Source organism: Sesamum indicum, linkage group LG3 (assembly GCF_000512975.1).
Source record: "Sesamum indicum cultivar Zhongzhi No. 13 linkage group LG3, S_indicum_v1.0, whole genome shotgun sequence".
Taxonomy (NCBI): Eukaryota; Viridiplantae; Streptophyta; class Magnoliopsida; order Lamiales; family Pedaliaceae; genus Sesamum; species Sesamum indicum.
This window is the reverse complement of record NC_026147.1, coordinates 13,710,332-13,722,470: the sequence shown is the minus strand read 5'-3', so window position 1 is coordinate 13,722,470 and position 12,139 is coordinate 13,710,332. Positions and strand designations below refer to the sequence as shown.

The following is a 12,139-nucleotide window of genomic DNA, read 5'->3' as shown; positions in this document are numbered from 1 at the left end:
AATTATTCTTGCATTGCGAAGAAAAATGGTTTATTTTAATTTCTCTGCTATAAGGTAATAAAAAACGCTGCACCTTGACATGGAAAGGACAAATTAAATTGAAAAACAAAGAAAATAAAGAACAAATGCTTTATTTAATAGCTATGAATTACTCCATGCTACTGTAGATCCCCAGACAACCTACCATTTGCTCCGGAACTTCTTACCAAAAGAGCAACTCTGTGTCAATGATTTTGTTGTCTATTATGCAGCATTTAAGCAGTTCAGTGGTATCAACAACAGTGCAACACCATAGGAAAGATGGGATATGATCTAAACTGCTCTTTCAGTCCATAATCCACCATATTACTTTGAAATGGACTTCAATCTCAAGATGATTAAGACACTTTGGGCTCTAAGTGCGGCTTTTAAAGTGTCTATGTTGTGCAGATCAAGGGAAATGATGTTTAGGTCGAAATGTTAAGTACCTCGTCCATCTCACGCATCCCAATGTAATCATCCATCTTTCAGCTCCTCGAGAGCACCCTGAACGTCACATACTTCGTTCATGGTCTGAAGATGGCTGAGGTGAGGGGCAGCATGGTTGCTTCCTCTGTTCAAAATGGGCAATTGGTCTCTGTTCTTACCGTGCTTGAGTGATCTGGATATTCTATTGGAATCAACATATCATAAGCTTGCCAAAGCTGATTGATTCTGGCTTCAAAGTTGAGGCCAAATATATGAAGTTCGGCTTTCTCTCTTCTTTTCTCATTGTTTATGATGTTTTCTAACTCGTACCACTCTACTTTTCCCATACCGTAACCCTTTACCTTTCTTTACGCGCCGCAAGATTGTCATCTGTCCTTTTCCTTTTCTTGGATGAAACCCCTGTTGATCAGGTTCTTCCAAGAGCTTCTTCAGCAACGGATCATCTACTAGTCCAGCAGATATCATCTCAGAGTAGAATTCTCTAGCTTTGGCAATCAACCCACATGTAGCCAATCCTTTCACCAAAATATTGTAATGCATATGATCTGGCTTTACCGCATAGTGATTCATCTCTGACCATATTTTTAATGCATTTTCAGGCTGACCCAATTTGAACAACTTCTCGAGAATAAGAAGAAAGGTATCCCTGTTTGGACCGAAACCAGCTTTTTCCATGTGATTGAGCAGTCCCAATGTTCCTTCTAAACTTTCACCCTTTACCAATGCATGATAGGTATCAATAGTTGGGTTAATGTCTTCGCCGATCATCCTGGCTAAAATAGTTCTTGCCTCTTCAAACTTTTCAGTCTCGCAAAGAGGACGTATAATAAGGTTATACGTGGTGGAGTTTGGTTTCGGACCTGTTTGCTTCATCCTATCTACAATTTTAAGAGCTTCATTCAGGCAACTTTCATGAGTTAGTATGTAAATCAATGAATGATACACCTCCACTCCTGGGACCCAACCCCTTTTCTTCATCTCATCATACAATCTCAGTGAATCAAATAGATTACCTACACTTGAATAGCAGGAAATCATGTGCGTATAGGATGTCTCATCTGGCTCAATGCAGCACTTGGACATTTCCCTCCAAACCCTCTTAGCTTCATATATGTCAATCTCTATGTTACACCAGCCATTTAGAATTATGTTAAAGCTCTCTGTTCCCAAAGGGAAGAACTTCTTATTTCGAAACATAAAATCTTCTGCTTCTTCTATGTTTCCATGTTTACAAAGAATATCCAAGAACATGAAGTATGTTTTTTGTTCAGGAGAGAATTTAAACTTCTGTATCAAGTTGAATGTTTCTATAGCCTTGTCTGTGTAATTTGCAGCGGCATACCTATCCAGTTGCAAAACAATACAATAAAAAACCAGAGAAAAATTATGGAAATATGAATCAAGATTTTGGATACTCATTTGTGGATGATACAATGCCAATGGCATCTGAATTCAGAAATTTCAATAAATGCAAAAAGTTAAAATTCAATCTGATATAGTACTTCAATGCAAACAAAATGTCAACTTCCCTTTAATGTACATATTTTTGCTTTCTGGAGAGTAGTATTACCAGTAGAGAATGTCGCAAGAGTAAAACAAGTAGAGTCGAGTTGTAACATTTTTAAGAATAGGGTGCAGATCGGAGGCCTGTATACAGGAAGATGTGAATAATTTCTTTGAGTTAATTTTCAATGCTCTTATTTTTTAACTCAAGGGACTTTCTCTATTAGCAACAGATAGCCAGGTACAATAAATAAATACCTTTGGATCTTACTTGGATTTGAGTTTATGAATTTTATTAGGAGTTCTATGTAGGTTGTAGGACTCAGTTTACAGAGTATATATTTTCGGTTTGGTAAACATTATATAATGTATCCTAAGGTTTGTCTGAAGCATCAAATGTGGACCATTGTTCTCCAACAAGATATGCACTGTTGATTCATGGACCTGTATATCAGAGTTCTGTCCCATAAAGGTGATTTTTGCACCTCTTCTAACAAGTAACCTAGGGTAAATTGAAATTAACCCCATAAGCAAACCTACAATCAGAATTATGAACTACCGAACATTAACGACATGGAAAGTACTTTCACAAACTGAGAAAATGCATACCTTTACCTTAAAGTCCTTTCTTTTTGCTGATTTTGGCTATGTCAAAGAATTAAAAGCTTGCCACCAATTAACTTAAATGAGGCAGCTTTTATCAGAATTTGTCCCGTCTATTCATAACCAAATTTATAACTGACTCTGCTTAACTTTACAAACCTATCAAAGTTCCTTCAGGTGTGACCTAATCTTTCAGCGCAGACTTCTCCATCATAAAGTTTATAGTATATTACTGACTTACCGTTCCCAACCAGAGGAATATGCCATCTAAGTCGAGTGCATGTTTATTTCTGGTAAATTTTTAAAAACAGAACATTCTGTGACAAAATGGCATAGAAGTTATTTTGTGGCATCTAATATGTCTAACTAGGTGGACAAACCTGAAGTTGATCCCTTTATTATTGACCATGAATAACTAAGGTCTGAAAACACAAAAATTCACATAATAAAAATCAAGAACACGCGAGGAAACCACATTTCAACTGCTGGACCTTCCAAGAGAATCAAAAAAATTATAACCTCAGTTCTGAAACCTTTCTTATCTGTTGTTATCTACTACACCTATAAGCATGAGACAAGCTAATGATATGAACCATCCTCTCTTATAAATAAGTTCAATTTGCACAGTGAACCTAATCAGTAAACGTTCCGTCTTTCGCTAATCCCAGCATTAGATTTTGCAGAAGCAGCATATAAACAAATAAGAGAACGCCGAAATGTCTCAAGCAGGGGTTCAATTTTCACCTGTCAATCATGATCAGCATTGCTCGTTGAGTGTCCTTTGAAGCATGATGAAGCTCATGAATGAGAGTCCAAGCAGTACTGAACTTCTTATGGTTACCCAACAACCATAACATCAAACACCAAGTCTTTTCAACAACACAATTCCATCTCTCACCCCATTTGAACACTAAAAATGCCAACTTCCACTCTTCCCTCAAAGCCCAAATAACCGAAAAGATAAAATCTTTATCGGGTTTGACACCAGAACTATCAAGAAAAGCTATAGCTTCATCACCAGAAGCAAAGTCCTTAGCCGTTTCAACTCTTTCAAGAATTTCACGCAGGCCCAATTGGATATCTCCATCAGAGTCGTCTACATATTCCGCAAAGTTGATCAAGTGGTAAAAGCTTTGGCCGCAAGCGCCGGGGAAACCGCCGAAATGAGGAGTATGTTTACACGGTCTGCGAGGTGTTTGATGAAATGCTCGAGGGAAAGAAAGTAGAGAAGGAATGACTTGGTGAGGGGGAGAAGGTGAAAACTGAGAGAAGCATTTCATCAGTGGACGCAATCTGTGGGATTGGAGTCTCCTGGCAGCAGCAAGCAACGCCATAAGATTGCTGAATCAATTTCATGCTTCCATATCATTTCTCCATTTTCTCTGAACTGCTAGCGGCTGCCCTGCTCAAACTTGGACTTATGTGGTACAAGTACTTATTTCTGTATGGCTAAATTATAAATCGCTACCCAAATTTATCATAATTATAATTTTTTTATTATTTAAAAAATTATAAATATATATTTAAAATTAATTATTATTTAATAAATATTTTCAAAGTAGTTTACTATAGAAATTATTTATTAAACGAACATTAATTCTGTAAGATATTTTATATGGTAAAGTACTTTTTTTATAAATTAGGAAATTATTATAATTATAAATACATTATTGTTAAATTAAAAATTATTATTAAATAAAAGGCATGGGGTGTAGGAGGAAGTATTAAACTAAATTAAGTTAAAAATCATGGGATTTAAGGTTGTAAATTTAAAGCTCCTTTGGTCCTAATAATAATACCAATATATATAATTGAAAAATAATATATTTAAAAGCCCTTTAAAAGGGGTTTAAGCTGAAAACAAGAAAACAGGTTTAAGTTTAACCACATTCGCAGCAGAAAAGAGCAAATTCGTTGAGAGAGAAAAATGAGCGGGGACACGAAGAAAGCCGGGAATGGATCGGGAGTAGCAGGCGGAGGAGGATTTCGAGCTACGTTGGAGCATTATTTGTATAGTGGTGAGAAAAAGCATGTCGCTGCAGGAATCGCCGTTATAGGAGTCCTCTTTGGTATTCCCTGGTACCTCATGAATCGGGGTGAGTTTTTCTTTTCCATTTTTTTTTGGATATTCTTTTATTCTGGCGTTTCATGTGGTTACTGGAAGTGGGATGATATTTTTTGGGTTACATGGATGTGATATTGAATAGATTTAGATTATGCACACACGCATACACGCAGATTGGTATTGTTTCTGTGATTTTTAGTCTTTTGATTGTACCCTTTGTTTGATTGTTGAAAATTTTATTGGGAATCCGAATGTTGGGTGTTCTTGAATTTGACTTTGGTAAATGGGATTCTGAAAATCTAAGCAAACATTTCTTTAGAAGGAATTTTTTCCCCCTTTATTACCCTGTTTGGTTTCTTTGGTGCATCTGCCATTTGTTTAGTTATTATGGGAGCTGTAGAGCTTGTTGGGAATGGTATTTAGTCTGTCAGATAAGAGAAGCTCCATGGAAGTAGGCTTCATGTATTTATTGACAGTCGGTGTCTATTTGGAGGTGTATGTTTTTAAATTGGGACATCTGTAGACTGCTAAAATTTTGATCAGAATGACTGTCGATTAAAAGGTTGTGCAAGTTTATCTGTCATTCAATTGAATGATTGTGAATAGTATGGTGCTGAAATAAGTTTATGGGAGGTGAAAAATTCTACATGACATCCTAGGTTGGGCAATTATGATGTTTGTTTTGTGGTGTTTGGTTATTCATTATGTAAACATGATCATGGAAAAATCTTCAAAGGTATATATTTATTTTATGAGTGGATCAAACACTTATTTCTGGGGTGTGATCGATGTAAGTTTGTGAATCTAGGTTATGATGCTTCAGTATTATGTGTCTATATTTGCACTTTCAAAGCAAGTGTTAAGCAAATGACGATCCTTTAACCAGTTAATTGAAAAATATTACCATGCTATTTAAGCAAAGTGCAAAATCATATGCTACTGAAATAGGAAATTTGCATTAAAATATAAATCGAAAGATTATTCATGCTTCTTGGTTTCCAAGTAGATGATAATGAACCCACTATAAAATTTGGCATTAGCTCTCAGGTTCTGCCATTTATGCAGCTGCTCTTATTTTCCTGTGGAAATATTCTATTTCTCCTGGAATAAGGGCAGCCTAATTCATGATCTGGACCACTAAAACTAGATTGATTGACATGGCACGACTAGATTGTAAATAAACATGCCTAATGATGCTTCATTATTGAAAGCTATCTAAGTACTTCCATAACTAATAGTCAGTCTGTTGATGGAGTTTGGTATTCTATTTCGATCCTTGACCTGTGTATATTTGTCGTTTGCTACTTACAAGGAGGCCATGTGATATGTTCTGATGATACATTTGCTAGGTTGCTTCAATTGATTGCAGAACATGATAAATAAACAAAATAAAGCTGAGAGGAAGTCCATAAACCCTGAACTTGAATGTTAGGATGCCTTCTTGCTATTTTTGTCGCCTACCTTACTCTGGGGAATTTTCCGTTTCTTTCATGAGTTCGCGTGTCTCACCTTTCTTTGTGCCAGAAGAGGGATGTAGGTTTTTTTTTTTTTTTCGATAAAGGTAAATTGCATTAAATGTAAAAATGTACAAGCTATACAATTATATGGCTGAGTATGTGTGGCCGAGGGATGTAGGTTTTCATTGATAAAGAAACAAATAAAAGACAGGGGAGTCGTTGCCGAGATGGCACATTTATACTGCTCTTGCTTCAACATCTTACTATATGTGCACTTAATTTTCTGAGTTTTAACTGTTACTTAAAAGGAGCAGATATATCTAAAACAACTTTGTTTCTTGAAGGTTCAAAGCATCAATCTCATCAAGATTACTTGGAAAGGGCTGACAAAGCTAGGAGTGAAAGACTTTCTGCTGGTTCATCCTTAACCAGATGAAGACAAGTGGAATCCTTCAACAAATTTCTCTATTGCTCTCTCTTTTGTATGACATTAACAGGTTATTAGGAGAGAAAATTCATGTATTCCTTGTTACCGGTGAGAGTGATAGTTTTGATGTTATTTGTACCACCAAACAAGTCAGCAAAGAAATAGGAGTTAATGGCAGGTTGTCAAATAATAACATTTCTCAATTCAGTGGGATATAATGAAACCCTATGCAAGGATCAGAGTCTACTTGCATGTTATCCTGGATCAGGTTTGCATATCAGATGATTCGGGATTGCTTGCCTTTCCTCACGCTTACTACTACAATTTCAAGAAAGGTAAATTAGGAGTTGTTTGGGATTTGGTATAATTATAAAATAACTCCTTGTTATTTGAAAATTTATTAATATTCCTAATTTTAATGGTCCTCTAACAACAACATGATCTATTATATTGATTAAGATGCTCTTATGAGTTATGAATTTTAAAATTTTCTAAATTTTTTTATGGAGTAAGTGAATTTTTTTTTCCCAATTCTCAAATTTTTCCATCAACATGTCTGATTGTTTTACAATTTTTATTTTTAAAAAAAAATACAATAAAAACAAAATTAATAATTTTAGATTTTCATTCAAAGATGATACATATTTCATCAAATATCAAAAAAATATTTGTAGTTTTTCAAATAATGAAGGGTATTTATAATTATGACAAACTTCAAGGTCCGTAAATATAATTTATCCTATCAAGAAAGAGCTACAGTGGAAGAGAGATTCTTGAATCAGCATCCACGAGTAGAAAGATATGCACAGCCAACCACATAGTTGAAAAATGAAAATAAACATTAAACTCTCTTCTGTAAACTAATTTATCAGAAGGCATATTCTGATCCATGCAGTGAAGCAGAGTTTGAAACAACAAAAGTATGTGGTCAAATCTGGCCACCGGTATTCAGTTGCAAATGGGGCAACTGGTACAGAAACTTCTATTATTATCTTTGAACAAGAAAACAAGAATAAAAGAGTTATAGTAGTTTAGTCTCCTATTCATCCTAACGAGGTTGACATTCAAAAAATTATATTGTAGCAACAATATCAAGACCTTTTTTGGCCTCAAAGCCTGCCAGTTTTATCCTTCTACAGCGGCATCAGTCTTCTATACTTAAAAAACCACAAAAATGAGCAAAATATGATGGCTCCACAAACTCCTGTGATTATCAGGACCCACTTGAATGCACCTGGGTCATCGAACATTGGTACTGCAAAATTCATGCCAAATATCCCTGCTACAACTCCAAATATGGCGACAACAAATGTTGCAGTGGTCAGCAGCAGCTCAAACTGTATAAGCTGGTTTCGGACGTTATCCTGCAAAATCATAAAGTTTGTTGTTGCTGAACATCTGTAAGTCCAATTCAAATTTGCTTTTCCTTGGTTCCGAGAACGGCAAATTGTGTCAATTTTTTATGGTTATAAACAGAAGATGTATGAAAAACTTATTACCATCACCCCATCATCGCTGCAGAGGTCGTTTCAGATAAAATACTGTATGCTAATTGAAACATATCTTCCGTGTTCACACTAAGATCACATTTATCCATCTCCAAGAAAAATGAAGAGAAGGAATGGAGAGACTCATACCAGCTGAATGTTGATGAAGTCTTCTGTATCATCAATATACTCCTTCAGCTGAAATCATACAAGAAACTCAGCTAATAAGTGGGAGGGGAATAGGTATATAGAAACTGAATATCGTGGTTACGGATGATACCGAAGTCAATTTGTTGAGGGTGCTATCAATGACAACAAAGTAGGCCTCCAGCAACATTTCTAGCTCTTCTATATTATTTGTGGCAGTCTCTGAGCTTCTCACACTCTCATGTCTGCTTCTTGCTATGCTCAGGCATTTCTCAAGCTTCCTGCAGTCAGGGGGTGAAGAAACAGGAGAAACAGGCGCTGAGACAGACCATGCACCATCATTTGACCGATATCCCATCAAAGATTGTTCACCATAAAACAATGATTCCATGCGTCTCTTCTTCTCAGTAAGATACATTTCAGCCATGTCTCCATCATCATCCATAAGCTGCTCTATCTCATCCCTGACCTAAATGATAACAATAAGACTTTATAAGAAGCAGAAATCAGAGAGCAAAAAAATGGGGCTACATAATATGTTGAGCCCATGTAACTAAGTTTTACCTTCTGGACTCTCCGAGTCAATGCGACAAGTCTGCTTTTTAATCTCCGAACTCGTTCCAAATTCAGTGTACTGATCTTTGAAGTAAGTTCATCCAACAGTGGATATGCTTCGATCTCTAATTCTGCTGCCTGTTCAATTCAAGATTCCGGAAACATACAAATCAAATTAGTTTGGTGTAATTTTTATACAAAATATTGAAAAAGGTACTTAAAGGAATGAATCTCTGGAGTCTTTAAACAGGAAATAGATGGTCCAAAGGTACTGTTCCTCAGTATATATTAGGATTCACTGAAAACCAAGTTCTTACTGGTTTCTTGTCTGTTTAATGTTGTTGTTTCTTACAGATTGAAGTGCATAAATCATCTCCCTTTTCTATCGCACTTCTTATACATCTGCAGTTCCATCCAGAAAAATAGAAGTCACAGTTGCTTTGCATGATCAATTCAACAATTCCATTAAAGGAAAAGAAGTACAACACAACCACCCGAAACTGTATCAATCAAGTAGGATTCACTTTCTCATGGTGCATATGTACAAGAGTTACCAGATCAGACTAGCTCTAGCAGACTGTCACATGGAACAAGCAGACTTATTAGAATGTTAATATAGATTTACTGGGAGAGTGGCCCAGAGAATATTGTCCTTAATTAGGTAAGATGATGCAATCTGTCAGCCGACTCCGACAAACTGATCTAAGCATTTAGGTCTAGCATTCACATGTTTCTGTCCGCTCAAAACAGAAATCTGCTAAGTTTCAATTCTCTTTTACACTTTGACAGCAAAGGATTTGCACATCTGATGTGAACCTCTACAAATCAAAGCTTGAACATGTTCACTTTGTAAGGTTTATCAAGTTGGAGATAAAATATGAGGTATGCATAGAAACTACTTTAATATGTTCTGCCTCACAATATCCGGAAACACCGATGTATATTTTGTTACAAGTACCAGTACGTTCACATGAGAAGAGATATCAAAAGTGAAAAGATGCTAAAAAGTATTCATCTACTCATGCTCATATTCACGATGTACTTCAGAACTTACAAGACTGGTAAGGCTGGGAAGCATGTAAGAGAAGCTTTTGTGGCATGTACCTGAGAATCCAGAAAGGTACAGGCAGCCTCCAAAGCAACTTCTAGTGCTCTGAACTCAAATGGCAAGTAATCAGGAGATGTGTTTCCGTACATATTGTCAAAATTTCTACTTCCTCTCCTTCTGTTTAGTTCTGGACCTTCAGACTGCCAAACTTCACCTACTCCAGGAGCTTGTAATCGCCTCTGCAGCTCCACTACGTACTGCAGTACATAGCTGTCAAGGGAGTTTAAGAGCAAAACCTCATCTGCAGTGATGATGCATCTGATTTGCTCAAGATTTACCACAATTGCCTTCTCTCTTCCAAGAATAGTCGAGGGGTAAACAAATAATGGGTCTAATAATCTTAGATCACGTGCAGGAAGATCACAACGACGCATCATTGTGAACTTGTCAACCTCAATCACTTGGGAATTCCCAGATACATCAACACGTATCCATGATCGAAGCCCTTGCCCACGCTTTTTCAGGCCTGAAACATCTACTCCCTGAAATGGGAGACGACCAGAGGCAGACGCCCTGTATGAAGAGTCTCTGAGATTTACAGCTGATGAAGGTTTTGGTGGGAGCAGACGCTCTTTGAGGTCTGCCATCACCAAAGAGATTCCACAACTGCAGAAGATAAGATGCAGTAAATGAAACATGTGTTCGAGCACAGATGAATATCAGAGCAATAGCGAAGGAGGCATTTTATCCAACTCTTGCAAAAATGAACTCTCACAGCACATTGTATGAAAAACTATCAGCGAGTTCATAGAGTTAGGTTAGTTGGTTTGTTGATACAGAAATATCCAAAATGCAAACTTGATTGCATGACTATACGGTGACCACATATTCAAGACAAATGTCAGGAAATGGTCTAATTCTTCGTAATTGCTCTGAGTACCTCGATTTCCATAAACCAAATAACCAAGCAGCACTCCTCAGCTTCTCTTTCTTATAATACCATTGAAGATATCTATAATCCAACAGCCTCAGTAAAACTCAAACAAATCTTAGCCTTTCAAAATCATCAACATTAAATGACCTCAAGCTAAAAAAGGCCAATCTAGGAGTCCACCAGAGTAGTGCAAGAAACAATCGATTGCAACAAGATGCAAAAGAATCATTAAAAATCACATATTCACCGAAGAAACTCATTTTCCCCTCCTTTTCATACTTTCTCCTCGAAATAATACCCAACAAGAAGAGCAAAGACGGAATGTTCAACGCAGTCCCAGCTTAATAAACCCGTAAATGATTAAATGATCCATAAAACTTAACCAAAATACACAGTAATAATTATTCCAAAATAAACCACCAGCAGAATATATCCAGCAATTACCTCTAGGAGAGAAGAAAACTAGGGTTTCTCCAGTTTAACACACGAATCAGCCTAGTAAACCAAGTCAAGCTTTGAGCAAAATTAAGACAAAACCCACAAACATACTCGTACCGATATCCCATATGTCCGTGGACTTGAGGTGAAAGATTCCAAAACCAAGATTGAGAGCATACCTGAAGCGCTGAAGCAAATCGCCGATTGACGATTGATGGAGGGAGGCGGCGGCCGCAACGCCGGCGAATAGTGAACAACAAGAAACCTCAAATGATTAGCTACTGATAACTAGGAAGTGGGAATCAGTAGTTGTAGAGTTGAGGTTTGATGTGTGTACTTTTGGTAATTGCTGGAACAAGCAAAACTAACAAATGGAGAAAGAGATGAGAATATTTTACTTCCTGATTTTGGGGCCCAAACTCTCATATCTATGTTTTATTTTATTTACAGATTAGTCCCTCATTTTTCCTTTATTTTTGTTTCAGTCCCTATAGTCCTCTCCTTACACTTTATCTAAACAAATTTCTTAAATTTTTAAGGGTCAATTTTCTCAATTTCTGAATGATTAGTTATAGAAGAAATAGTTTTAGTTTAACTAAATTTTATATTAATTATTTTCTAAAAATAAATGAATTTTATAGAATGACAAGCCTTCTTTTTGTGTTTTTATTTTTAGTAAAAAATATATGTTTTCAACTTTATAATTTTAATGTGAAATGTGATTGTGTTGTATATTGAACTGTAGTGTCAAATAAATATATTTTTAATAAAAATACGCTGCATTCTAACACTGAATACTAATTTCAATTCATCACTTAATTAGCAATTTTATCTTTATTGAATATTCCGTATAGTTTATTAATAAAAATACCCTTATAATATTTTTATACTTGGAGGGGATGAATATAATATTATTCTCAAATTATTGCCATTAGATAAGAGTAGTTGTTGACGAATAAAAAAATTACCCTTATTATCAATAATTCATACGGAAGGCTGAATTTGAC

General features: G+C 36.0%; 3 protein-coding genes across 3 annotated transcripts; 1 reads left to right on the top strand and 2 right to left on the bottom strand.

The window, feature by feature from the left end:
* LOC105158305 (pentatricopeptide repeat-containing protein At1g80880, mitochondrial) lies at positions 5-4,013 on the bottom strand. Its single transcript, XM_011075019.2, has 2 exons — positions 3,319-4,013; positions 5-1,810 (listed from the first exon to the last, which is right to left on the bottom strand). The coding sequence occupies exons 1-2, from the start codon at positions 3,906-3,908 to the stop codon at positions 748-750; spliced, it is 1,653 nt and encodes a 550-aa protein (XP_011073321.1). The 5' UTR covers positions 3,909-4,013; the 3' UTR covers positions 5-747.
* Positions 4,435-6,787, top strand: LOC105158304. The gene is made up of 2 exons (XM_011075018.2): positions 4,435-4,670; positions 6,441-6,787. Exons 1-2 carry the CDS (start codon positions 4,502-4,504, stop codon positions 6,530-6,532), a joined length of 261 nt encoding a protein of 86 aa, XP_011073320.1. The 5' UTR covers positions 4,435-4,501; the 3' UTR covers positions 6,533-6,787.
* LOC105158303 (magnesium transporter MRS2-1) lies at positions 7,380-11,533 on the bottom strand. Its single transcript, XM_011075017.2, has 6 exons — positions 11,312-11,533; positions 9,817-10,426; positions 8,722-8,850; positions 8,291-8,626; positions 8,161-8,208; positions 7,380-7,887 (listed from the first exon to the last, which is right to left on the bottom strand). The coding sequence occupies exons 2-6, from the start codon at positions 10,405-10,407 to the stop codon at positions 7,657-7,659; spliced, it is 1,335 nt and encodes a 444-aa protein (XP_011073319.1). The 5' UTR covers positions 10,408-10,426; positions 11,312-11,533; the 3' UTR covers positions 7,380-7,656.